Source organism: Amia ocellicauda, chromosome 3 (assembly GCF_036373705.1).
Source record: "Amia ocellicauda isolate fAmiCal2 chromosome 3, fAmiCal2.hap1, whole genome shotgun sequence".
NCBI classification, from domain to species: Eukaryota; Metazoa; Chordata; class Actinopteri; order Amiiformes; family Amiidae; genus Amia; species Amia ocellicauda.
Genome location: NC_089852.1, coordinates 27,468,732 through 27,491,197, shown reverse-complemented (window position 1 = coordinate 27,491,197; position 22,466 = coordinate 27,468,732). Strand labels below are relative to the sequence as shown.

At 47.7% G+C, this 22,466-nt stretch overlaps 2 protein-coding genes across 3 annotated transcripts in view; one reads left to right on the top strand and one right to left on the bottom strand.

The window, feature by feature from the left end:
• Positions 1 to 2,006: 2,006 nt before the first annotated feature.
• tut1 (terminal uridylyl transferase 1, U6 snRNA-specific) lies at positions 2,007 to 8,155 on the bottom strand. 2 transcript variants are annotated; one of them, XM_066698771.1, is made up of 10 exons: positions 7,928 to 8,155; positions 7,502 to 7,692; positions 7,135 to 7,329; positions 6,578 to 6,692; positions 6,182 to 6,309; positions 5,778 to 6,004; positions 5,463 to 5,572; positions 4,177 to 4,299; positions 3,780 to 3,872; positions 2,007 to 3,631 (listed from the first exon to the last, which is right to left on the bottom strand). In XM_066698771.1, the coding sequence occupies exons 1-10, from the start codon at positions 8,004 to 8,006 to the stop codon at positions 2,376 to 2,378; spliced, it is 2,517 nt and encodes an 838-aa protein (XP_066554868.1). In that variant the 5' UTR covers positions 8,007 to 8,155; the 3' UTR covers positions 2,007 to 2,375. The 2 variants fall into 2 exon arrangements, with proteins under 2 accessions (XP_066554868.1, XP_066554869.1); XM_066698772.1 differs by lacking the exon at positions 4,177 to 4,299.
• A 4,639-nt stretch (positions 8,156 to 12,794) lies between these two features.
• Positions 12,795 to 22,466, top strand: part of hdac5 (histone deacetylase 5) — a 58,127-nt gene continuing 48,455 nt past the window's right edge. Inside the window, 2 exon segments of the mRNA XM_066698761.1 lie at positions 12,795 to 13,045; positions 21,269 to 21,472. Of these exon segments, the coding sequence (XP_066554858.1) occupies positions 21,451 to 21,472 (22 nt within the window). The 5' untranslated portion in view covers positions 12,795 to 13,045; positions 21,269 to 21,450.

Genomic DNA, 22,466 nt, shown 5'->3' with positions numbered 1-22,466 from the left:
CTTCTTGCTCTCCAGCAGGGCATCATTACCGCAGCAATTTATTCTGTCCCGCGCCTGCGATGAAGAGCGATTTCTCGCTGACAGACCGCATAATTCAAACGAGATTAGACGGATGGAGCGCGTGCACACCCAGGCGGCCCGCAGCAGCCCCCGGCGCTCCCGGGGCCCGAGTGGAACTGCGATACATTTCACACTCGGCTTGTCTCCTGTCACCTGCAGTGATTTCAGGCAATTACAGAATTGTCACAATGAAGTATCCATCTTGCAGGCTGACAGGCGCCGAAAATCTGCCACGGCTTTAACAACAATTGAGATTTCTTTCTTCCTTCTTTCAGCTTTTCTCACCCCCCCCCTCCCCTCACTCCTTTCTGCTAAGCCACTGCTGTCACTTATACCAGTTTTGCTCAAAACCTAAAAGAAAAAAGCAGACAGATGCAAGAGAAAGTGGTAACAGATTTGTATTTTAAGTCCATGACGTCGAAGGTGTCGATATCTACGTCAGTGCAAACTCCTCCATGTAGTCAAGTGCCTTCTTTCCACACACCCATTAAATCCCCATTACAAATTTGTAGCCGACACCATGACATCTTACGATACGATGCAGCGCAACTGAAAGCCCAAGTGACTGCGTGCCACACATCAAGTGTGTTATTACTGCCAGCCTGCCTTGGTTCCCCCACTCAGACAGAACATACCAGCCAAGCAGGAAGTGGGAGGGGGCTCTTGTGAGGGTCACCTTAAAATCATTGACTTTACATTAGGTGTAAAGAATACAATTACCCTCACTACTTCTTCTTGGCTAGAACCAGTCCTTATGAGGGAACAATGCCAAGGCTGACTGAGACATGAAGAGCCATTACTGTGGGTGTCATGCAACACACACGGCAAAGCCCAGAGGGTTTTGTAAAGTTGTCTCTTAAGAGTCATCGACCACCTCAGAGAAGACTGATCCCTGGAGCCAGTGAGGTCAGTGGTAGGAGCTGATGAAGAGGGAGCATTTGGTACAGACCACTTCAAAGATAGCCGTGTTTTGCCAATCTGTACGAATATCCAACCAAACACTGCGGCAGTGACCCCACTTCCGTGCTGTCAGTCAAAAGGTTGTCCCCTAGCTCTACCAAATGGTGACTGCGCTCAACTGTAGTCATACTGCTATACAATTTAAATATACTATCTATTTTAATAGTTAAATTTGGTTTGTCTTTTGATATAGAAGGGGACACGGATATAAATAAACCCCAATAGCTGGTTTCATTGGGCTGGATGGCAGTCAGGAAATGTTAGTATTGTGAGTCACAGTTAACATGACGTCCCAAAATAACGTCTCAACATGTGCCGAATCTCTACAGCAAAGTGCCTATCCAGGTGTTTTCAAGGACAAGTTCCGGCCTGGGGTGTGTGCAAAGCAGTGCAAAAACAGCGGCTTATGTATGTCATCATATTGTACCGTACCTGATTTTTAAAGAAAACACTAACACAGGGGAATTGTGGAGGGCTCTAATATCTAAAGTGGACACTGAGGGAGGACAGAAAGATAACCAAGCTACTAAAACTCCCTGCCCTGTTTGGCGATTTTAAGTGTTTCCTCCACAGTTTATCTTTCAAAATTGAAGAATGAAGAGAAAAAAAAAAACCTGCACTGACAGCAGTAAAAGACGAGGCCTACATGTCGTGACTGATCCTTGGATCCAGCCTATTGGTTTCACTTGCTTGCTGGAATGAAGGGCAGAAACTCTGGTGCGGTTCTCAGAATGGATCCTAAAAACGTTTTGTCGGGGGGAAGAATGTCACATTTTCTTCACTTTTCCCCCCTCTCCCTCTCTCTCCACCCCCATTGTCCTCATAGTATTTTTAAGACCCCTATTCTTCCCTGTTTAGAGTACACTCTTGTCTGGAAGATCCAGGATCAGCCACAAGCAATGAAACTGCCTTGCAGTGTCTATGACGCCTACAACACTTTGCAGAGCTGTCCTGGGATTGGAAGGAAAGAACGAAAAGCCTATGCGTTTTTTTTAAACAAGTCACAAGCATGCCCGTTTATTGACATCACATTTGCATGTAAAAATAGATCTGGGATGGCATGTTACAAAAATATTTCCCTGTGAGACGCTTTAGATTTCCATGGTATTAAAAATCCATTTACATTTGTTTTGCTCTAAAGCTTGGCAAAAAGATTGTCTCAATACATACAATACCTGTTTAAGTCAGAGCATGGAACAGTAACAAGAACTGTAATCTCAACTCTAATGAATACAATTCAAACAAGTCAATTCCTTTCTAGTCTTTGGGTAGAGCAGCAGCAGCAGCATTTGGCTCTTAGTATTTATCTGGGGCTGGGAATGCTGCACTCCCTCCACTAGAGGGCACTACTCCCTCTACTCAGCCCTCTCCAGCAGCTTCTCCGTCATCCTGGGCAGGAAGGACTCCAGGAAGTGGAAGAAGTCCTGAAACAGACCGCAGGTGTCCTCCCCTGGGAAGAAGCAGAGCTCGGTCTTGGTGTCCTCCGTGGCCCCCAGTACCCGCGCCTGCAACGCAAACTCCAGTATCGCCGTCCCCCCCACTGCCACGCCCTCCCCTTCCTGCTCCAGCGTCGCAATGCGTTCGGTCACTTGTGTCTCCAGCTCCACGCTGCCCCCCTCTGGCCTGTCGTGCTCCTGCAGGGTCCTAAGCAGGTCCCTCCGCACTTTCCGGCGCCCTGCCCACACCTTGTGCCAGACGTGGCCATGCCAGGTCGTCACGCTCTGCCTGTCCCCTAGGGCCAGACGCTGTTTCTTGGTGATGGGGGAGATCGACGTGGTGCCCTCCCTTGAGAGCCGGGGCCTCTTGAGCGTCTTGCAGGTTTTGGGGGAGACAGCAGTCTGGGGGCAGTCATTGTTGTTTGTCTCCTGCTCTTTCCGCCTGCCCTCAGTAGCTTCGGTCGGACCCACGGGAGTCGCAGACGGATCCCATTCTGCGGTGTTCACTGCTTCAGGGCCGTCCCCTGCTCCTGCCTGCTTCTCTTCCTCCCTCCGCTCCTCATCTTCCTCCTCCTCCGCTCCCTCAGTAACATCACACTTCAGGATCTCCCGGAACACCCGCTCCACAGCCCGGCACACTTTGCCAAACCACAGCTGCCGGAAGCCATCGCCGGCGTCGCGCAGCTGCCCACGCATGCTCTCGGGGAGCACGACCAGTTTGAAGGGGATGTCGATGACCAGCTCTCTCTCGGCCTCTGCAGCCCCCTGTCCGCGCCCGCGGGGGGAGAACAGCCGCACTAGGCCCCACACCTTTCCCTTTGCAGACTTGCGCTGGTACTGCAGGCTGCGACAGTACTTGGCCGCATCGGCGCACTCCCGGAGGAAGCTCTTCTGGGTTCGCTCATTCAGGTTCCCTGCTACGTTATGGCAGAGCTCAAAGGGGTCCAGCACGTTCAGAGGCCCTAGTCTGGGGGACACCTTCGGGCTGCTGCCACCCCCCGCTGCCTCTTTCTCCTTCTCATCTTCCTCCTTTTTTTCCTTCTCCTTCGCTTCCTGCTGCTCCTCCACACTCAGGAAGTCAGTGATTGGGAGGGCCCGGCCCTCGCGCAGGGAGATGACCGAGCCTGCAAAATCAAACTGGCCATAGAAAGAGAAGAAACCAGCCAGCAAGGAGCCTGAGAGAGAAAGAGAGATAACATGGATATCCCGTATTGCATAGCCCTGCACTGCGGATACGGAGTCTCACCAGAGTTTCAGATCAGGTTTTCTTTTCTGAATAAAACAAATTCCGAAAAAAACGCAAATACACTGTCCACTACTTACCGAGTTCCTCCGTGTTTTGGCTTGGGGGCACGGCCAGGGGGCTGCTGGGAAAGGAGCAGTCCCATCCTTCGATCACACACTCCTCTTCCTTGCCTGGAAAGGCCAAGGAGACAGAGAGATGAGTGGGAGTGTGGACAGCCCAGACTTACACCACCATCACCACCACCACTAACAACAACAAACACCCCGACAGACAGGAAGCTGCCATGTCGTTTGGAGCACCAGTGTCGGTCAAATACAACAGCACCTTTAAATTGCTTTAAGAAAAGAGGGTGGCAAGACACTGTCCCCCAGCAGTTCAGAGATCTACTGTACTGCACTAACAGCCCCACTATCTGCTAATCGCCAGACAGACCGGTTATCAACGGCACCACAACAGGGCTTAGGAAACACATACTGGCCATCTGTTTGAAGAGACGCACGGCGGGCAGAACATGGGGGTCTCGGTTCTGAAGGTAGAAGATCACCAGCAGGGTCAGGGCATAGTTATTCAGGAGAGGCCCTCCACCAAAGGGGTTCCCTGCAAATGACACGTGGTGGCGGGCATAGAGAGGGAGAGGGAGAAGGGGACACCATAAACTTTCCGTGTGAATGTCAATGTCATTCCCTGGGCTTCTACACCAGAGATCCATTTCAGTAAAACATCAAGCAAAGCAGTTACTAAGCTAATGAAGGCTTGATGTAATGTAAAGAGCCAGGGAAAAAAACCGAATAATATATATATTTTTTTAATCTTCAATTTAGGGATGCCCCCACACATACATACAAGACACACCGCCATTTCAGTCACATGACTTAACCACAGGCAGTTCTAAATTCCCATGGAGGACCGTGACATTCCTAACCATGCCTGTCCGTCTCGTCCAACAAGACTCGGGTCGGCTGTCCAGTGTCAGTGGACACAAGGACGTGGCCTGGCCTGTGGAATGAACCTCACAGGTTCACATTACAGGGCACATGGAAATGGATCTGGCACCCCCTGCTGGCTCTTGTGACGCACAAGCTGGAAAAGTTAGTGTTCAATTTTCTCCTCTACAGTTTTCTATTTCACACAAACCTCCACTCAGACGTTAGTGACTTTGAGGTGTTTTGTCTGAGCTGGAGAGACACAGATGAGAAAGAGGATGAGTGTGTTGCACAGAATGCCGCACATACTGTGATACATGCATATTAAACATGTTTATAATTGCAGCTAAATACCAGCAGTTATTGGGGTCCAGTTCAGCGAAGCGCTGACGTCTGACAAGACTGGTCTACTTAGCAATAAGGCCTTTGGCTGTGAAGAGCGCAGATTAAAATCTCACTCGCTGGATATTGCTGGAGCGGCGCCACATGATCACCACATCACCCAGACTGCAATTTCCAACTACAGCTGATGTCATTAGCACTTGCAGTTGAAAACAGCAGCAATGGCATAGCGTTTAGATTAATCAGAACTGTAGGAGGCAGGGCAGGAGACTGACTCACCTGGCAAGAGGGGGGACAAAAATGTCAATCATGTTATTTATTTATTTAGTACTGCAACAGTTTCACATGCGTGTGTAACTGGAACAATACTTCCTGTCCAGCTCACGGGCTTGATCCTTATATATAAGGATACATCAACAAGTCCTGGCTACAGCTCTGGATCCCTGGTAATTAGAACATCGGGATTGTGTCTGTGTGTGGCAACAGGTTTCTCACCCGCCAGCTGCTTCTGCTTGGCCCAGTGTCTGACAGTATACACCAGGGGTCTCAGCCTGTTATCCAGCGCAGAGCACAGCTGGAGGAAACGGGTATTTCTGACAGCCAGCCTGGGAGAAACAGAGCATAGATAGATAAATAAGTACAAATAATTACGTAAATAAAAGACCTAGAACACGGTTGATTTTTTTGCAGAAGCAACAAGGAGACAATAATAGAACAACTGATGGACACTGACAAGAGAGAGCATCATCAATCAGACTTTGCAGAAAGGGAGCCCTTCTCGACTCAACGGGAAGGGGTGGGGGGTCTGACCTGTTGTTGATGGAGATGTCCCCCTGCAGCGCCAGCTCTCGGTGGCTGAACTTGACAACAGGGAGGCGGGCGGAGCTGACCACCTGGACCTTGTGCGCCCCGGGCACGCAGCGGCGCAGCACGGCCGCCACCAGCTCCAGCACCTCTGCCGGGGACGCCGTGGCCAGGTCTATGTCCGACAGGATGGAGTCCTCCGAGCGCGCGTCCTCTGACTGTCCCTCCCCAGCCTGGCACAGCAGACACGGACAGCATCAGTCGTGGAAATGAAAGAAAATTAAATCAAACAAAACGAAAGACTACACTTAAGTTGTTGTATTCAGCTACACAGGATGATTGACCACTGCAAACAGCATCATACCGACAAAGGGAATACCCCCCCCGCCCCGTGACCCCCAGCCCTGTACCTGCTCGGCGGTACTCTTTGCCCGAGCCTGAAAGCTCTTGGTGTTCTCCAGGTCCAGGAAGAGGTCCAGGTCACAGGAGCGGATGCCAAAAGAGTTCACCGAGGAGCCGAAGGGCAGGATCTTACACTCTGGTGACATGATTAAAGCAAGCAAACAAACACAGCCAGAGTTACTGAACCATAACCATGAAACCATCATGCAACATTAGCACCCATCTCCCTCCCCAAAAAGAAAAAAGCAGGGAGGGAATGTCGTTGCATTCGTTTACATTAACAAAAGTATATTCTCATTCTTTTCTTTACCATTGGTTGTTTGATTTTCACATTTTTCATTTTAAGCGGGTGATAAATCGAGCCGGCAACAACACGCGAGTAAGTCTACACTGCAGAAGCACACCTGGGAAGAACTCTGTGAAGACTTCCTGTAGCATGGCCACCAGCAGCTCCCTGACCCGGCGCTCACTCTCCGGCAGCTCGGACACCTCCACCACACGCTGCATCTGCTCCGCTACCTGCCGGGACACACGGGCAAATGGGCAGAGGGATGGGCACAGAGTGCAGCTACAAGCGCAGACAATTTAAAGTGTGTGACCACACCATGTGTAAATACATTTTTCAATTTAATTTCTGAGTATTGGGGGGGGGGGGGGGGAAGTAGAGTAGAGAGTGGAAAAAAAAAAACAATAAAAAAAAAAAAAATCCAGTTTACCGTGTCAGGCCATGTCTGTGAAATGCTCCGACGCACGTTGACAGACACCTAAATAAACCCTTGAGCACCACTCTCTCACAGCCCCGTCACTAATCCGCCTGCATCACTCTTCACACCCATGACAAACAGGGCCTGATTACGCACACCCTCTCATCTCCGCTGCGGCGAGCATGACCAGTCTGGAGCCACCTATCCAGGCTCCCCTTCGTAGCCATCGAACAGGAAGGGGGCAGGAGGGGACTCACTGTGGCCACCTGGCAGAGGAGCTCTGGGTTCAGGGGGTTCTTGCCCACATCCTGCTTCTTCTTGGGGGTGTACTTGAACTCCTTCTTCTCCCGGGGCTTGACTCGCAGACGCTGGCCCTCCATACTGTGCTGGGGCTGGGCGAGCGCCCCCTGCAGGCTCTCCTTGTCACCAAACTGCACAATGGCATAAACACCCTAGGAGAAACCAAACACATAAAGGATACAACCACAAAACATGCAAAGTGGTGGCTGTTATAAGGGAGGCTAGAAACAGCAGACATTTTTGTGATTGTGTTGTCGAGTTAACTTTGTGGGGAGGTCTGCTCTGCTCAGAGACGGTGGATGGAGGGGGGCTGGGGTCACTGACCTGGTCCTTGTCCATGATGATCTCGGCCACAGGTCCGAAGCGCTGGAAGTAGTCCGTCAGCTGCTGTTGGGACGTCCCACGCTGGAAGCCGCTGACGAACACGCTGTGCTCCTCCTGCGCCCGGCGGCTCTCCCGCACGCTGCACAGCTTCTGGTGCTTGCGGCCCTTCAGGTGGTCCTCCAGACTGGCCTCTGGAGACAGTCCATCAGTCGGGGTTTATGAGGTATAGTGCATTTGAATACAAGCGTCATCACAGATATTTTGCAGGGGGTCATGAAAGCATGCGTTTTGTGTTTACAACTACAGCACCGATAGCATCCGGGACACGGGGATAAAAATGCATTCATGTAAAGCACACATGCATGCTAGTCCACCAGCCTTTTAATAGCATGTCAATCATTCGGCGTGCAGTTCAACGCAACTTACGGTTTGGCACACTGACGTCACACAGAACACAATGGAAGCCTCCTTTGGCCACTGTCTGGATATCGGTGTCTAACTCCATGTTGGGTAAAACAACGGACACTCAAAGTACTTCTCAAATTAAAATAAAAAAATAACGATGATAAATTAAATCTCCCTCCTTTCCACGCACTTTTCCTCCAGCGGTCCGTCCTTCATTTCTACCCGTGAGGGCAACGGCGACGGGAACTATTAGTTCCGCCGCCGGGAATCATTTGCGCTCACGGTGTTTCACAGTCTCGCCATAAGAGGGAGACAACGTTTTACAAAAGCCGTCATTTTACTCTAAATCTCAGTCAGGTCACGCCTTACATCTGTCTGCATACATGTCTTAGGATGTACGATGTGTACTTTACTTAGTGTATACTAGTGTGTGGTCGCTTCCTGTAATCTATGTATGAGAGTCATACCCCTGTGCTGTCAATTTAATTGTTGTCTTTGTTGGAGGTGTAAAGATGGGAGTTGGCAAATACATACACAGATTCAATGATTGATTGATGAATCGTCTTTGAATAAAACTATTGTGGAAACTCGAAAGCTCGTCAAGTTTAAATGTATCTGATATTAAACACTACCCCTCTTTAAACACTACCTAGTGTGAAGATGCGGGAGGAGGTCCAAGGGAGATGGGGAGATGGAGAGGAGGTGCAGGGGCGATGGGGAGATGGGGAGGGGGTGCAGGAGAGATGGAGCGATGGAGAGATGGAGCGATGGAGAGATGGGGAGGGGGTGCAGGGGAGATGGAGCGATGGAGAGCTGGGGAGGGGGTGCAGGGGAGATGGAGAGATGGGGAGGTGGGGAAGGAGTGCAGGGGAGATGGAGAGATGGGGAGGTGGTGCAGGGGAGATGGAAAGATGGAGAGATGGGGAGGGAGTGCAGGGAGATGGAAAGATGGAGAGATGGGGAGGGAGTGCAGGGAGATGGAGAGGTAGAGAGATGGGGAGGGAGTGCAGGGAGATGGAGAGGTAGAGAGATGGGGAGGGAGTGCAGGGAGATGGAGAGATGGGGAGGGAGTGCAGGGAGATGGAGTGGTAGAGAGATGGGGAGGGAGTGCAGGGAGATGGAGAGATGGGGAGGGAGTGCAGGGAGATGGAGAGATGGGGAGGGGGTGTTGGGTGCTGAGCGGGAAGGGAGGAAGGGAGGAGGGGTTGACATTTTAATTCGGACGTAAAAAGCTGACTCACTTCTGAGTCATCCGTCACTTGCGAATGTAACACCTCTCCCCTCTCTCTCCTCTCCTGGCCCCGGATTGGGGGAAAGCAAACCGGGAGCCTGACAACGATCCCCAGTGACAGAGAACCAACAGGAACATCGTCCAAATACTGCAGCTGCAAATGTCCAGACCTTTAAACAACGAAACAACGATAAAACATACAAAATACTAAATATAACTCTGTTGTCAAATTAGCGTCATGGTGCAGGATTATTTTGCGAATTACAATAAACACATGCAGCTGTTAAATGTAACCTGCCATTTAGACCATGCTAAAATAATAGTTACATTTGTATCACACCCAATATGAATCAGATTGTGAAAGTTGTAACAGCGCGTTCTCAGATGTAGCAAGTTCCTTCTGAGACAGAACGGAGGAAATCACATTTGGTTTAAGTCACGTCTGTGCAAACCACTGGTACAATTCCGCAATCATGTAAGAACCACTGTCTGTCAGCGCGGCGCGTTTCCCAAAAACACAACTGTCGTAAGAAGCGCTACATCGCCATGGGAACGAGCATCCAACCCCGGGCTGCAGCTGCACAGTCCTGCCTGGGGGGCCACTGGACCCAATACAGAGAGCGGGTTGTGTTTTACACAGAAGCATGTGCTGTAAAACACAATCAACTGGATTTTACATGCAAAGACGATTTGTATAATTCGAATGGAAATACAGCCTCTCGTAAGATTTGTTCTCTCCCAGGCATCACTTGACTTTTGTTCCAGTAGCCCAAACTCCAAAGCAGCCCATCCCAGTTACCTTGATTACCAGTCAAGAACTTCCCTGTAAACATTGTTGTCTGCATGTTGTGGTTACATTACACACATACACGATTACATTAATTAATTAGGCCAGTGTGGGCTGGATTGTTTTTTCTTTGGACTACAAGATACTTTTTTTTGTTTTCTTATTGCCACTAACTATGAAATGTAGTCTGTTCTGTTTGTTAGTTTGTGGAACATTGTCATATGTTAGCCAAGTGGAATTCAACCCAATATGTTTCTATTCATTGCGCATTCATGATGGGTACTAAAGTAAAATTATATATATATATATATATATATATATATATATATATATATATATATATATATATATATATATATATATATATATATATTAATGTTTCATTACGATCCTACCTCTCTATATATATTTATATAGATGTGTGTGTGCTGGATATTTCCGTAACGTATTTATTATCCACATACAAGCGTTGTAGTTATATTGGTTCTTCTTCAGCCCTTCAGTCTGGGACGGGATGACGACCCTGTATCCCTGCAGGGTTATTATACTCTGGATTGACGCTGCTGACGGGGAGTTTGTCAAGGCCCCTTTTAAAAGCCGCATGATGGGAACACGTGTGGCACGTTTCGGGGCGCACAGGGAGCTGCGGCTGCGCAGAGGCACTTAGCATGCAGCTCGAGTCTGCAGCCCGGGAAGCCATGGCAACCAGCATCAAGCTCATACCGGGGAGCGAAATAGTGGCCCGTTATATGTGCCACCCTCACCCAGCGCCAACACATGCACTTTGTCTTCTGCACTGATTTATTTATGTATGCATTTGCACAGGCAGGTTGTCGTCAACATCCGTTTTCATGCAGCTATGAATGCACTCTTAAATGTGTTTATTCGCTTGTCTATATGCCAGCGAGACAATGCTTTTCCTTGCTGCGCTGGACTCCTTGCACCTGAGCCGCACTGTGTGTGTGTGTGTGAGTGTGTGACTGTGTGAGTGTGTGAGTGTGTGTGTGTGTGTGTGACTGTGTGTGTGAGTGTGTGACTGTGTGTGTGAGTGTGTGTGTGACTGTGTGTGTGAGTGTGTGACTGTGTGTGTGTGTGTGACTGTGTGACTGTGTGTGTGTGTGTGAGGGTGTGAGTGTGTGTGTGTGTGTGACTGTGTGTGTGAGTGTGTGACTGTGTGTGTGAGTGTGTGACTGTGTGTGTGTGAGTGTGTGAGGGTGTGAGTGTGAGTGTGTGACTGTGTGTGTGTGAGTGTGTGACTGTGTGTGTGTGTGTGTGTGACTGTGTGTGTGAGTGTGTGACTGTGTGTGTGTGAGTGTGTGTGTGTGTGAGGGTGTGAGTGTGTGACTGTGTGTGTGTGTGTGTGTGTGTGGGACTGTGTGTGTGAGTGTGTGACTGTGTGTGTGTGAGTGTGTGTGTGTGTGTGAGGGTGTGAGTGTGAGTGTGTGACTGTGTGTGTGTGTGAGGGTGTGTGTGTGAGTGTGGGACTGTGTGTGTGTGTGTGTGTGTGACTGTGTGTGTGACTGTGTCTGTGTGTGTGTGTGAGTGTGGGACTGTGTGTGTGTGTGAGGGTGTGAGTGTGAGTGTGTGACTGTGTGTGTGTGTGTGTGTGTGTGAGTGTGTGACTGTGTGTGTGTGTGTGTGTGTGTGAGTGTGTGACTGTGTGTGTGTGTGTGTGTGTGTGAGGGTGTGTGTGTGAGTGTGTGACTGTGTGTGTGTGTGTGTGACTGTGTGTGTGTGTGTGTGTGTGTGTGTGTGTGTGTGTGTGAGTGTGTGACTGTGTGTGTGTGTGTGTGATTGTTTATGTGACTGTGTCTGTGTGTGTGTGTGACTGTGTGTGTGTGTGTGAGTGTGTGTGTGTGTGTGTGAGTGTGTGTGTGTGTGTGTGTGAGTGTGTGACTGTGTGTGTGTGTGTGTGTGTGACTGTGTGTGTGTGTGAGTGTGTGTGTGTGACTGTGTGTGTGTGTGTGACTGTGTGTGTGAGTGTGAGTGTGTGTGTGTGTGTGAGGGTGTGTGTGTGTGTGTGTGAGTGTGTGTGTGTGTGTGTGTGAGTGTGTGACTGTGTGTGTGTGTGTGTGACTGTGTGTGTGTGTGAGTGTGTGTGTGTGTGTGTGTGAGTGTGTGACTGTGTGTGTGTGTGTGTGTGAGGGTGTGTGTGTGACTGTGTGTGTGAGTGTGAGTGTGTGTGTGTGTGTGAGGGTGTGTGTGTGACTGTGTGTGTGTGTGACTGTGTGTGTGTGTGTGAGTGTGTGTGTGTGTGTGTGTGTGAGGGTGTGTGTGTGACTGTGTGTGTGTGTGTGACTGTGTGTGTGTGTGTGTGACTGTGTGTGTGTGTGTGACTGTGTGTGTGAGTGTGTGTGAAGCGCCGGTGGATGGCGGCATCAGCCCCTTTTTGAAGAAAACGTGTTTGCATGCAACCGAGGCGGATGTCATTCGCAGCCTGCGAAACGAGACACTGTAGCGGGACAGTGTGCGCTGAACACGACACGCAGATTACTGACGGACACGCCGGGGACATGAGCACACTGAACAAGAAAACCAGAAAGGCAAGAAACCCCCCAGCGACATCATTTGCATACGAAACGGGGGTGGCGGTGGTGAGGGGTACATGCCATATAAATCTCTGGGTTAGGGATGGACACACGGCACTGAGAGAGACGATGCGTTCTAATAAAGACTTGAATCTGTCCATCTAAGCTGATGATGGTGACAGGATAGCGGGCAGCGCGTTATTTCGCTGTGTCAGACCTCGCCTGGAGAAGGAGGGAGAGAAGGAGGGAGGGAGAGAGGGAGGGAGGGACAGCTCCGGCTAGGCCACTGTGCGAAGGTGTGGGTTATAGCCGCTCTAGGTAATTCAGTGGTTGTGCGGGCTATTTTTAGCTGGGGCCGGGGTCACGTGACGGGGGAGTGACGTCACGAATGTTGTTGTTGGTGGTGGAGGAGTCTTTTGCAAATATGGAGGAAAGGGAGCCGTGACGGGAAAATGTACATTTCATAAAAAAAAAAAAAAAACCACACATCTATACAAACATCCAGACTGAAACATCCGGCCCGTCGTACGGCTTTCGAAGGACCCCGGAGATTGCCTACTTTACAGAGGGACAGGGATCCCCTCCATTGACAGGTAAAGACGGACGAATTTCTGTCTCTTTTTCTTTCTTTTTTTTTTCTTCTTTTTGCCCCCCCCCTCACTCCGTTCTGCTCATTTGGTAGTACTACTACGAGCCAGGCGTTTGCTAAGTCCCCGAAATGCATGTTTTCAGTCTTTCTGCGTCGTTGTGCGCGGAGATCGAGAACCGAATGCAAATCGAATCTTGTGAAGTACTGGTTTGTCAGCAGCGTTCGATCCAGCAGTGCAGGAAACTCAACCATAGTCCTGAAATCGTTTGAAAAAGTGATGTTAGTCGTCTACGTAGGATGCAGTACTATATGTGGTTATGTGTGTGTATAGATGTATGTATCATGTGTGCGTTTGTGTGTATAGATATATATATTTATAATCTTGAAACTAGATAGGCTTCATAGATGTTCAGAAAACGAAGCAGGGATCTCTGAGCAAGCATCCAGCGGTCTGCATCTTAAGGTAATGCTACATATGTATTTACAAAACGATTCAATGTATCCGTGCGAGCGATGGGACAGCCATTGTGTGTCTGCTACAGTTCAGTAACAGTGTGGCGAAGGAGTCGGTAGTGATTTTCTTTCTACCCAAATCTGCATTTTCTTTTCAGTGTCAGTAGCCACTGTGTTGTTGATGAGGGTCGGCTGATCCCATTGAAAACAAACGTAAAACATAATTTAGGGGTCTGCATAACAGTAGTTCTGCATTACGGGATCGGTCGAAGAATCGCTGCAAAATAAGTGTCACTAACCGAACTGGCTACAGGCTGTTTTAAAGTATGTATGCATTTCTTAATAATAATAATCATGATATTACTATTATGATGATGATACCGTTGTTAGAGTAGTAGTTGCAGTAACTGAGGTAATATTTTAATGGACAGTGATACCATAAAATCTAGCCATCTTATTTTCGTTCACATGGCAAGACTTTATTCAATTATTACTCGATTAAACCCTGAATCGATAGTTTGTTGTATAATGTTGTGACGTACCAGACTGTATCCATCCATTCACCTGTCTCAGTGTGTCTTACCTATGTGTCTGTTCACCTGTGTTACATTAATCCACTTACCTCGACAATTACCAGTCTTTCTTTTTTTAGTTGTATCCAGTATCAAGCAGTCAGCTTAACACATCGGTATTTTCTCTTTTGTTTGATCATGTTTGGGAATATATTTTTTTAATGATCAGTGCCTGACATATAGGTTAAATAATTCGTGGCAGCTAATTAGTGTGTCAACTTCGCTGGTGGAATGGCATCAGTATGGAGAAGAGTCCGTGTCATGAAGGGTGTCTGGTGTGTGTGTGTGTGTGTGTGTGTGTGTGTGTGTGTGTGTGTGTGTGTGTGTGTGTGTCTGTAGCCCTAGGACTGTGTATTGTAAAGGCAGCTGTATGTATGCATTATGTCCTGGGTGGTGGGAAAATGTTTTTGTCTCTGCGGTTTCTATAGAAGGTGTCTTTGATGAGTTCCGATTGCTGAAGGCCGAAGAGGACAGATGGTGTGAACACTTTTCATTTATTGATTTCTTGAATGTATCCAAATATTCACTGGTGCATTTTTCAAACATAAATATTATGATATTAAATGTTAGCCACAGAAATGGAGCCCTCCTTTCGCAAAATAACTGGTCTTAATGTTTGTAGTTAATAAAAACAAAAGGTAACAATAAGTAAAATGAAGTTTCAAAAGGGAACAAATCACTTTCAAGCTCTATTTCTGTTTTTCAAGTATCACTGAAAATACAATTTTGGAACTCTGTGGTACTATTCACCGCCTCAGACTCGTGATTGTATACAGAATATATGTCCCCGTTGCGTCTCTCTTTGTTGGGACCCTAATAGTATTATTATTATTATTATTTTTATTTCTTGGCAGACGCCCTTATCCAGGGCGACTTACAACATAAGTGCAAACAAAGTGCAAAATTACAGTGAAGTACAAATAATGTTGCAACTGACGCAGAACAGCTCTGTCGATTTTATACTTGAATTCTTCCTCTGAAAAACGCAGCATTTCATTCTATACTCCACAGTTTAAATGCTATGTATGTACATAGGGTCTGTTAGCTCACTAAAACGGTAGCTACAGGGGGTGGGCTGGGTGTGTGTGTGTGTGTGACAGGATTTTAATTATTAAACTCGCGTCTGTGATCTGTGCTGTATTGGATTGCAAGGAGGCTTCCTGTGCGTTAGGGAAAACATATCCTAAATAAATACAAACCCACAAAGTGCAAAAAGCCATCTACAACATCCAGAAACTTCCCAAATCCACGTAATCCAATTGGTCTGTTTTATTGGATTTCTTATTGAATTACACCAGGGATGGAAAGAGTTGCTTGTGTTTATAAGGCAGAGGTTAAATCATTTTTGAAATGCACTCTTAGAAACACCTTCTCCATGAAGAGAAAACACACTTAGGAATCACGGTCATCATAATACTAAATGTCTGTCACTTTTTAGGTAATTTAATCTATCCATCCATATAAATATAGGATGTACAACCTTAATTCTTTGCAAATTAGATCAACAGAGGGTAAGAAATAGTTTAGCGAATGTGAATTGGGTGCACATGGTAGTTGGAAAAGGAGGTGGTTGTGATCCAAGCTGCTTCAGGTGCTGCCCATAGGGTGAGTCCTGCACATGTGGTCTCTCTGGACTCCTTTACCACCTTTACCAACAAGCCCGCACTTGCAAGGGGTTAACCTCCTGCCTGCACACAGGCCGGACTCTGTCTCTGTGTTTTCAGGAATGGAAATAAGACTTAAGATGTGTAGCTTGTTTTTTTTCTTCCCCCAAAGGTATTGTCAGCAGCAGACTCCTGTGTACTGAATAAGCCTGTGCCAGGGGTCTGGGTACTCCAGGCTTGATACTGTATTTTGAGCAAGTCTATTAATTGTGATTGGGGCTGTGCTGCTGCATCAGTGCAGAGTTGCCCAAGAACCCCTGAACCCCAGAATGCAACCCCCTCAGCTTCAGGGTGGGGGTTTAATTGCATTCTTTCCATTCTTGTAATTCCTTTCTCAATTCAATTCCAATTCCAGTACAACCCATATTATGTCAATGGCTAAAATAATTGGAATTTGGAATTTGGAATGTGTCTGAAAAATGCTAAGTGGAATAGAAAAAGTGCAATTGACCCCAACCCCCACATCGGCATTGTCCGCGCTCACCGAGAAGCAGCGCAGTGCAGATGTCAGCGTGCCAGCCCGTCCTTTTTATCTCCTCCTCACGGTGCAGAAGGAAACTTCGTCTGATGCGCTGACAGATGTTGTGACATCTGCCTGTGTGTGTCTTAAAGCGGAAAGGTGACAGATGTTGGAACAATTATCAGACTGGAGTTCACAGATTTACATTTTCTCCTCTTTAGGTGACTAATTGAAACTTTGTCTAGCAGCTAAGGATACGGCAGCAAAGTCCCCCCTTCCCCACGGTAGCACTAGAGACGGTAGGACTTGAAATGTCTCTGTGTGGTCTGTGAGTCGGGGTAGTATTTTCCTTTTGTTAAGGCCGAACATCTGAAACGATTGGTGTGAAACACCATGCTTTGCAAAGCGATATCTCGCATGCCAGATTTACACCCTTTGTAAATCTGACTCCCTTGTTTTGTTTCTCTGGTGAATGTGGAGACCCCCCTGTTACTGGGACAGCTGACTGGTGTGCTGTTGTAAAGGACTGTGAAATGGCCCTTGTTGACACAGAGCTCAGTTAAGATGTATGGTACAAAAGCATCAGAGAAAAAACCAACTAGTTGCTTAACATAACAAAAGCAATTACTTAAGAAACCTAATGCATAGGCCTGTGAACTCACAGGTTATATATCTGTATTTGATATTGTTAGTTGTCATTTATGCAGCGATGTGATTAAAGTAGAAAGCTGTCTTGCCTTTCATTTAAATAAAAAAAAGTAAACGGACAAACCAAAAACAAAATAGATAATAAAGAAAAGTTGTTTTGTGACTAGTATAAATTAGCCTTGCGATGACAGTTATCCAATGACTCTGTGATTCAGTCGGCCTTCAAAACGGCATTGTACTGTTGTCTAATTTGAGCAACTGAGGAAAAATAGTTACAAGCCGTTCAAGAACGATTCACATAGCTACTGAAGCACAGCTGACTGTCATGCCACCTTTCTGCTGAGGAAGAGATGTGTTCAGGCTGTAGCTGGTTTTTCTCCTCGGTTATGAAAAGTGCAAATTTACCATTAATGCCCTGCGAGTAGAGGGGCAATTACTGAATTGATTCACTACAGGAAAGAGACTACAGATCATATCTTTCATTTCCTTTTTTTATTTTTTTCCCTTAAGAATTAAACTTGCTAAAGAGGGTTGGGGGGTGGTATAACATGAATTCGTTTGGGAACAAAGTGTCTGGGCCTGTAGACGATGTGCAGCCAGCTTGATTTTACACTCTGGAGCTGGCAGTTCTGATGTGCTCTTTCACGGAAAGGGGGTGATAATGACCTTGACTGAGCTGAGTGCACACACACACACACACACACACACACACACACACACACACACACACACACACACACACACACACACACACACACACACACACACAAAGCTGAATGTCACGTCCGGTTTTAGCCTGGTTCTAATCGTAAGTTGATTTGATTTATTAAAGAATAGTAGTTTTCATCTGACTGCACAGCTGCGGTACCCGGGTAACTCTGTTTCTACAGGAGACGATCAATGCACAGTAACTCCACCCAATGAACCGTCTCTCGCTCCTCGTGGAAGAATCCTAATAACACGCTAGTTGTTTTGTATAACTTGGTAAAGTTTGCCCAGAATTTCTCTTAGTTGGAACTGAGGTGAAATAAAACCAGACTATCTCCTGACAGTCATGGCACGATCAGTCCCAGCACACACAAATGTGACCTAAGACGAGTGTTCTGCCTTTGTAGAGGCTTGGCTGCTGGAGACATTAGACTCTCAGTGCATTTGTTTCACAGTCGTGTGTGTGTGTGTAGAATAAAATCTGGTTTTATCAGTGAACTTCTCATAAATGCCTCTGGAGGATTAAGTTGCCAGATTACTCATAATACCGTCTGTCTTTACCGTGTTTGTACCGTGCAAGCCCACGGAAATTTAACCTCTCAATATGAAAAGCAGCTGCAGATTCTTAGTTTTTGTTTCTCCGTATACCCAGTCTATACTAGGATACGGGATTGTGTACCTGTGAGAGGGCCCAGTCCTAGCCATTCCCACAGAGAGCCAGGACTCAGCCCGGGTGACTGGGCACTTGTGTCCTCTCAGCCCAGGTGCAGTCGCACTGGACTTAGATGAAGGTCCGATGCTCTGTTTTGGAAGATGCCTGCTTGCATTAATTCTGAAACATGTAGTGTGAACCATGCATGCAGGTGGGCCTGGAGGCGACTCGCAGCTGCTGCAGAGAAAATGTTTTCTCCCAACCACCCTGAGAGATAGTGGTGCCTGTTGCTGCGGGGGACTCTGGGCAGGGGGGGCGTACCTGAGGGTTTTCCTGCAGTGTGTGTGTGGGCCTCACATCAGGCAATCTTGACACCCCGTCACTGACCAGAACGCAGTCTGATCAAGCCAGTAAAAACTCGGGATGTGAGAAGAGTGGTGGTTCAAAACCCCACTGCTCTTCCCTTAAGGTATGTCAGTCTGATGAACTTAGTGTCTACTATAGCTACTGATTGTGGGGCAGGCGGGGGGGCAGGGGGGCTTGTCTATTTTAATCTCTGTTTGCGCGTCACTAGGATAATGCACCCAAAGCACTGATCCGCAAATAGAAGGCAGGTTGAGTCGGTTAAATGTTTTAAATACCCAGCTTCATGACATCATATTATCCACTGTGAGGTAGTGATACTATGAGAGCTGATATTGTGAGCATTCTTTGTTTTTGTTTAAATATATTTAAACATATATATCAGTATGTGTATATATACATATATATATATACATACACACACAAACTTTAAATTCAGTAGTGGGATCAATGTGCGATCATTCAGATTCAGGGCAGCAGTGGGGAACAGTGTGGGTTACACTGCCATTAGATCATCAAATGACCTAGGAATTGTATTGCTCCATCGGTTTCGTTTTGTTGCTCATTATTTTGCTTCCACCGAGTTTAAACCTAGCCTAAGTACACCCACTTCCAGTGGCCCTGCCGCTGCAGTGTCTATGCAGGTGCCGACATTATGCCCTTCAATATGTAGATGCTGGTCAGAGCAGTTCGGGGCTCTTGGGTGAGGCAGTGCATGGGCACTAAGGGCACGTGCTGGCGCTGGACTGTGGGCTATTGTGTGTGAGCAGGCCACTGGGATGGGGCTTGTAGCTGCAGTTGTCACTGCCGTCCAGCCGGTGTCACTGTTGGGCAGTCCTGTGCATAGAGACCTGGGGGGGGACCACAAGGACAAGCCCAGCACACACAGATAGTAGCGGTCCGTCCCTGTGCCAAACTGCAAAGAGGCTGCGGGGAAAAATCTTAAAGGAAACTCACAGTGGCATTACGGTGCCTCGGCTGTAGTCCGTCCAGTTGCTTCTGGATCAAGATGAAGGCCACATCCCTCGCAGTGGTCGCGCTTGCTTGTTGGTTTTCTTTATTCTCCCAACAGTCACCACAGATGTGAATGTCAGATGCATTCCTTTTATCAGTTTTGTCCGTTTCAGCATGTCCATTTTTATTGTGATCACTATCATTGTATTTATTTATATATGTATGTAAGAATGAACTCTCTCTCTCCCTTGAGAGGTGTGAGAGTCCCCAGCCGGACAACAGTGTGTAATGGAGCAAAGTGTTGAGGTGATTTTAATGGGATTGAGAGCCATCGTGCGTGAAGGGATCATGGCCTTATATGTTAAGAGCATTATGCTAAAGAGGGGGTTATCTAATTGCAGTACATACAGCAGAGCCTAATTCAGGGATTGTGGACGTGGCTCAGGAAGTGTGTCAATGCACAGATGACGGTCAGCACACCGCCTGGCTTGGTCAACTGGACGTGAATGCCACCACTTGATCCCAGAGTTGTCCCCCCGGTTCAAAAGCATGTCAGATATGCTGCATTTAATCAACATTATAGCAGTGGTTCCCCAGGCTTGGTTCCTGCAGTACGTACCCATGTCTGCTGGTAGGCTTTCACTCCAGCCCCCCAAGTTACCTACCCAACCGACCAACCTGCAACTGTTTTAAGAGCCGAGCACATCTTGAAGTAAGACGACCATTAGTTCAGCCCAAAAGCTCGGTTGGGACGGGCCAGGCACAGCTGCTGTGCAGTACTGATAATGTGCTGCAGTGTGTTACCGTATGGCAAAGCGTCCCCCTGCCCTGCCACATGGGCCTTTAGTGGTTAATCTTCAGTGTACCACCAGACTTGTGAAGCATCCGTGCAGTGTTTGAAATGTGAGATGTTTGCTGAGAAGCCTATTGAATAAAACACTCTCTGCCTACGTTTCCTGTATATAAGCCCATGTGTATGCATCATCATCGGCAGCAGCAATAGCAGCAGCATTTGTGGATCCAAGAAATTTCCATTTTGTTTTGATATACAGCATGTCTTAAAAAAAAAAAAAAATATATATATATATATATATATATATATATATATATATATATATATAAAATTTCCAGTGATGTTCTCCCTTTTTATGCTCTGCTCTCTTTTTTTTTTTTTTTTTTTTTTTAAATCCATGCAGGCAGAAGGGTACGCCCCTCAGCCTTGCCCTTTGACCTTATTACCAGGAAATGAAGTTAAAAAAAAAAAAGTGTAATACAAAACTACTAGTACTCTGGTTGCTTGCCATTGGCCACAGCCCAGCGCCAGTAATGCACGTGTACGTCAAAATAGAACACGCTGTGTGGACTTTTACAAGGGGTTTGTTCTTGTGGGGCAGGTTGCAGGGGGCAAAACAGAGGGGGACCCCACAGCCCACCTACCAGCAGAAATCTGTGTGGGGGAAATAACAGAGGGTGGTAGACTTCAGCTTTTGACTGTGACTAAACACATGAATAAATAACATGAGGTGCATTAGTGAAAGAGAAAGTGGTTGTGGTGTTAATAATGGAAAGTCAAAGAGCAGGTATGTGTTTTTTTTTTTTTTCGTTTTTTTTTTAAGCCCCCCCCACTCCCCACCCTCCTCCTCCCTGGGGCTAACTGTGCTGGGAGATGGAGATATGATTGAGTTTGTGAAGCACCCCAGCAGGGCCTGTAGTCCACAGCCTGTTTAACCCATTTTTTCCTCCCCCATGACAGCGAGGCCAACCGCCGATGCTGCTCCTCTCTCCTGACGGATGGCATGGCGGACATGGAGGACCCTCTTTAGAGACGCGCAGCCCACATCTCATCTGTCCTCACGCACGCACACTAGAGACACGGACACACACGCGCTTCAGCTGAACCCTGAGGACCATCTGAAGACCTCCGATCTCTAATCCATGAGCTCGCCAAACAGTCCAGGTAAGAGTTTTTTTTATCGGTCTGTTTATCAGTTTGCTTGTCTGCTGGTTTTGCAGTGGTTCTCATTTGTCAGGAGTTTCGGATCCCCTGTTTCGGATCGGTGGGGCTTTCCCCGCAGTGCCGCAGTGTTTCGCACTTGTCACATGGCTCCTCCAGAGAGACCGTGGGAAGGGTCTCCCCATCCTGTCTACTCCAGCTCTGCTGCTTGGCGGTGCCCTGACAGCTCACTGCTACCGTTAGAACTGCACGAGCTTCTTAGTTAAAACTCCTCGTTCCTGTCGAGCGTGTCCGCAGAGAGTGGGGGATGGGGGGACGTGAGAATTTCTCTGAACTGCTTTCTCACCTTAGTGTATTTTCCTGCCGAGATGTTGCTAGATGTTTGGGGGACGTCTGTGTTGTTGTGAACGGAACTGCAGGGTTTCTATGGATGGTGCCTGGTAGGCAGGGGGCTCAACCTAGACTGGCAGCGTTAACTGTGCTCTGCCGGGTTAAATAAGGGGGCGGGCCTGTGAGGCACGCAGTGGTTATCAGCCTGTCACATGCTCTGCCCGGCTGGGTCTCGCCCAGCAGGAAATTCCTGGAAAACGTAGTGAACCTGCCGTGTGCCGAGACTGTGTTAATCATTGCCCAGGACTTTGAAGAACTGGGACCTCCTCTCTGGGTCTATACACTGTGGGGCCTACACAAATACTCACCCTCCTCCCAAGATAAATTAGTATAGCTTCTGGCCTCGCAGTTTATTTCATTTCATCTGAAGGATTTTTTCCCTGGCCGCCCACTTGGTGCGTCTTTCTGTCAGTCTTCTGTTATGGGACAGCGCTCACCGATGCACAGCCTTAACTCTTACGGCCGGTGTATGGGGAAGTTCGGCCCGAGTCCAGGTAGGCGGTTGTTTATATTCCATCTCAGCGCACTGGTTTTCACCCCTCCGGTCATGCCCACCCGTACAGGGCAGCAGTGGTGGCTCCCATATAACAGAGGCATGCTTACGATC

Bases quoted from the DNA above. Each gene is read 5' to 3' on its own strand.
- tut1 (XM_066698771.1), bottom strand. From the start codon at position 8,006: ATGGAGTTAGACACCGATATCCAGACAGTGGCCAAAGGAGGCTTCCAT. The intron at 7,330-7,501 runs GTCAGTGACCCC...GGTTTCTCCTAG, and splicing joins TCATCATGGACAAGGACCAG to GGTGTTTATGCCATTGTGCA. The intron at 3,632-3,779 runs GTAAGTAGTGGA...TTTCTCTCTCAG, and splicing joins CCAAAACACGGAGGAACTCG to GCTCCTTGCTGGCTGGTTTC.